Source organism: Mesitornis unicolor, unplaced genomic scaffold, assembly GCF_000695765.1.
Source record: "Mesitornis unicolor isolate BGI_N332 unplaced genomic scaffold, ASM69576v1 scaffold23746, whole genome shotgun sequence".
Taxonomy (NCBI): domain Eukaryota; kingdom Metazoa; phylum Chordata; class Aves; order Mesitornithiformes; family Mesitornithidae; genus Mesitornis; species Mesitornis unicolor.
The window spans coordinates 342-5,192 of NW_010189219.1; the positions used below are offsets into that span (position 1 = coordinate 342).

At 39.2% G+C, this 4,851-nt stretch overlaps 1 protein-coding gene across 1 annotated transcript in view; it reads left to right on the forward strand.

The window, feature by feature from the left end:
- LOC104541848 (vacuolar fusion protein CCZ1 homolog) overlaps positions 1-4,851 on the forward strand; it is a 15,760-nt gene that overhangs the window by 341 nt on the left and 10,568 nt on the right. Inside the window, exons 2-6 of the mRNA XM_010185997.1 lie at positions 1,462-1,559; positions 1,685-1,778; positions 1,876-1,950; positions 2,884-2,931; positions 3,530-3,613. Of these exons, the coding sequence (XP_010184299.1) occupies positions 1,462-1,559; positions 1,685-1,778; positions 1,876-1,950; positions 2,884-2,931; positions 3,530-3,613 (399 nt within the window). The remainder of the gene's footprint in view (positions 1-1,461; positions 1,560-1,684; positions 1,779-1,875; positions 1,951-2,883; positions 2,932-3,529; positions 3,614-4,851) is intronic.

The following is a 4,851-nucleotide window of genomic DNA, read 5'->3' on the forward strand; positions in this document are numbered from 1 at the left end:
CGCCGTGTCGGCACGGGGTTGGTGTATCGGCTGTCTGCAGTGGGGCAGTGCCACCGGCATCTCGACCTGTCTGCTTCAGAGTAGCAAGGAACAGCAACCGAGGGTGTTTTCAACAGTAGTACGTCAAGTATTGTAGTGGGGAGCTGCTCCATTAGTAACTTTTATGATGCAGAAACTGTTTCTAGAAGTAACTTTCTCCAGGTAGATACAATATGGTAGAAAGCTTAGCGTTTAACTTAGTTAAATTAAAGTTATTGCTAGTATTTTATTTCTATTGTGTTTTTTAATAAGTAAACTCAAGAAGTTGTAGTCTCTGTTTTTAGGTAACAGTGTATTGTATTACTCATGTGATAATCTTTAGTTTTAGAAAGACTTATTGGTACTTATTGGTGATCAGACTGCGTGCAGCCTCAACAAGTCCATGGCTAACTCCAAACTGGGGGAAGCTGGTGATGCACTGGAGGGTAGGGCTGCTATTCAAAGGGAGCTCAGTGAGCTGGGGAAATGGCCTAGCAGAAACTTCCTGAAGCTCCACAAAGGCAAATGCAGAGGTGCCCGGGATTAAATAATCTCATGCATCAGGACAGGCCAGGGGCTGACTGGTTAGAAAGTGTCTTTACAGAACAGGACCAGGGAGTCCTAGTGAACAACAGGCTGGATGTGAATCAGCATTGTGCCCTTGTGGCAGTGGAAACCAGCATTGTACCGTACAGTGAGCACCCATTAGCAGGTCAAGCAGATTGCTTCCTTGCTGTTCAGTGCTTGTGAGACTGCTGATGGGCACTGTGCTCGTCTGGGGCTTCCCAGAGTAGGAAAAATACTGACAAACTGAAGCAAGCCCGGTGGGGGGGCCCTGCATTGGTGAGGGGGCCACAGTGAACCAGGAGAGCCTTAGATAACGGGGTTTCTGCAGCCTGAAGAAGAGATGATGCGGAAGGAGGTCTGATGGCTGTCTTCACCTGCCCAAAGCATGGTTACAGAGGATGGAGTCACATCCTTTAAGTGAAAGGGTGAGAGATAACAGAAGAAGTTCCAGCAGGGGGAATTCTGATAAAAGAAAAAATTCTTCACAGTGAAGTGGTCAAACAGCAGAATGGGGCCCTTAAGGGTTGCTGAATCTCCGTCTTTGGGGAGACTCAAAACTTGATAAGACCTTGAGCAATCTGAGCTACCTTTGAAGCTAGCCTTGCTTTGAACTGGCTGTGAAGTGACTGGGGCCTATGATTTCAATAGCCTTGAATTTATAAAGCATTTTGAGATAACCTGGAATGACTGACTGCTTAAGTGTGTCTAAGCATGCCTTTTATCTATTATTACAGAAGCTCATTTAACTAAAAGATAAGAGTCTGCCTAGGAAATTAAGGGCTTAAAGTTAAAAACCAAGCATGCCATGAACTCATTATTATTTAACTCTGATTTTGTTAAAATGCATTTGCTTTGATTCTTGTTTTCAATTTTTAGGAAGAAAAGAAAATCCTCTTTTATCACCCAAATGAAGTAGAAAAGAATGAAAAAATTAGAAATGTGGGACTATGTGAAGCTATAGTGCAGTTCACAAGGTATGATGTCTGACTGCATGGCTCACTGTCTTAGTACAAGCACAGTATTTGAAATTTCCCAATCATGTGTTTTCTTTTTCATGAGTGTGTATAAATGTCTATGTCTACATATGTTTTCTTTCCAGGACCTTTAGTCCAACAAAACCTGCAAAATCTCTACATACACAGAAGAATAGGCAATTTTTCCATGAACCTGAAGAAAACTTCTGGATGGTCATGGTACTTATGCATGTGATATGCATATTTCTAAAACATGATATCGCAGTGTTCTCAATGCATTCTGCATTGTCTAATACCAGCCTGTTCAACTTTCTAGGTTGTACGGAATCCTATAATAGAAAAACACAAAGATGGAAAACCAGTCTATGAATATCAGGAAGAAGAATTACTGGTAATACTGAACTTTCTCTCTTTTTTGAATGGGTTATACTGTGTTTTAAGAGTACCTCTAAAAATATTTGATTCTTCTTGAACTGCTGCCAAATTGATTTTATATATACATATATGTGTGTGTCTCCATAAATGGAAAAAGGGCAAAGTACTTTTCAATAAAGGTTAAAGAGAGCAAGATAGAAAATTATCCAGATAGCACTTCAAGATCACCCAGTTAACATCAGTGAAATGTACGGCTGCAAGACTTTTAGCTTGGAAGAGGCGAGTATTTCTTAGAATCTGTTTAATAAAGTTAAACAACTCATAACTGTAACGGGATTTCTTGTCCAAACTCTGTAGTATTATTAGTTCAGTTTAATTGTATATAGGAAGGGGATTTGGCTGGGTGGGGTAATATTTAAAAAGCCAGTTGCCTAAGCTGCCTCTGTTCATTACGGCATGCACTAGTCTGTTCCTTGTTGTGTTCTAAGAAAAGGATTATTGTCATAGGCACTCTGTTTTGCCAGACAAACAGTGTTCTTTTTGTTTTGTCTGGGTTAACATCCTAGCCCAATAACAACCAGCTATGGTACCCCATCTCCTTTAGTCTTTGACCTGGATAAAGAGAAAACTAGGCAGAAATAAGTTCATTTTCACTGACCGCTGGCCTTAGGGAAGGGCACTATTTGTAACTGGTATCTTGTGTGTGTGTTAATAAGGCGCTTTTGGTATTAAATGTAAGGGGAGAGGAACTCCCTTTATTGAAATAGTACTTTATAAGTAAGTACAAAGAAATTTCTAGATGGTGTCTAAAAATGCTATTTAACTTTCCAGAGGTTGCTTTCTCCAATTTGTGCATTTGTTTGGTCTTTGAAAATGTCTTGTGTAGCTTACCCAAAACATTTGAAATTCTGCCTCTGCGTATACTAATGTCCTGCCCTTTTTTCTGCAGGACAAGGTTTACAGTTCGGTCCTACAGCAGTGCTACAGCATGTACAAGGTAGAGTTAAAACTAGAGGTTTCTCCTCGGGGCAGGGGAGATCCTCATGGTACCATTTGGATGTGCAAGCTCCTCATTGCTTTGACTTTGTTGTCCCATTACTGTTGTCTGCTCTCTTTCTGAAGCTGTAATGGTGTTGATGGAAGAGAATAATAAAGCTTTTGCAGTTACCTATGCTGGTTCATTAGCTTATGTAAATAAGAGCCTTCTAACTTCTGTGAAGTCCAGATTTCCTCTTTCATAAGCAGTTACACTACTAAGCATTTGATTTTGATGGTGTTAGATATTATCTGCTGGAGAAACAATACTGGATAAAGGCCATCAATCTGGCTTTCATAAAGCAACACAGATAAATAATTTATCTAGCATTAAAGAATTCAGTTTCCTTTTCTATCTAATTTTGCCTCTGCTGCCATATATACCTGGACTCTGCAAATCTTGAGTTTTTTTCAATAAAGGGGCACATTTGGATTATGTGGAGTCCAAATACTGAAAAACAGGAGCTGTATTGTAATCTAGTTATTTATTGTCAAGTTATAAGAAATTATTGTAAATTATTATCCAACTGACTGATTTTTTTTTTTCTTTTAACTATTAGCTTTTCAATGGCACATTCCTGAAAGCCATGGAAGATGGAGGCGTAAAAGTTCTAAAGGAGAGACTAGAGAAATTCTTCCATCGAGTAAGACCCAGGCACATCTACTGTGATTCTGGTTTTGGAATAAAATGCAAAAATCTTCTCTAGATGGTTGTAGTGTAACTGTAAGATGTAGGCAGTGAAAAAGGTGTAGTGGCAACGCAAGAAGTCTGGTTACTTGTTTTTTTCAAATACTTCTGCTTCCTACTAGTAAGAGCCTAATGGTAGGCTCTTTAAATGGAGTTGAACCACAAGCATGGTTATGGCTTGATGGAAGAGCTTAGCTGTTGGATATTTGTTCTGATGGGATAATGTTAATTCTTTGGAAATTCTGCTTTAACATTTGAATGGGTTAGTGTGATAACAGTCTGTACAGACCTGTTTGAGTAACTGTTGCAGAATCGTTCAGGTTGGAAGGAATCTGGAGAGATTCCCCGTACTCAGAGTCGGGTAACACTGCATTCAAACTAGATTGCACAGGGCTTTGGCTGGTTGAGTCTTGAAAATATCCAGGGACAGAGATTCCACAACCTGCATGCGCGGTCCCATAGTACTGTGAAGTAATGAGTAGCTGTAACTTTTAACTTCTCCCCACCTCCATGTGGAATTAGTAGTCATGCCTGCTAAGGTTTCAGGAAATATTGTCTTGATTTTAACTAGCCTTCAGAATTTAATTTCAGTCTTTAAAAGCAAATGTTTTAGTTAGAGGATGGAAAGCAAAACCTATTTCTGAGCATGAAATCAATCAAATATTATTTGGTATTTCTCATATAAAGTAACTGACTGAGTAGCTGTATCTGGCAGAATTTTGAGGTCCTACATGAGAAGTTTCATCAAGCTAGCTTTAGAAGATGGCAACCAAGTGTCTTTCTGCCCCCATTTTTTTTCCTCTGCAGGGAAGAAAATGGGAGGACTACTGGCAACAGTTGTGGTAGAGCTGTGAATATTGGTATCTCTGATAATGATGGTGTGTAGATGCTGTATGCTGGTGTTTAAAATTTCATTCTTTTAACAGGTTTTTTAAGTAACAAAGTTGTGACACTGTAAACAAAAGATGAGTTCAGTTTGATTTTTAGGGCAGTCTTCGCTTGTGGGTTTTTTAGGGCTTTTGCTTGGTTTTTGTAAAGCTATCAAACTCTAGAATGAAAGCTGTCGGCACAAGGACTACGGGTTTGATTAGCTGGTGTATACTTCTGTCTACACTAATTTAAAAAACAGCATGGCAAATAGAGAAGTCATAGATTTTTATCTTTAAAACATTGTTTTTCTTTGAAGGTCCTGCT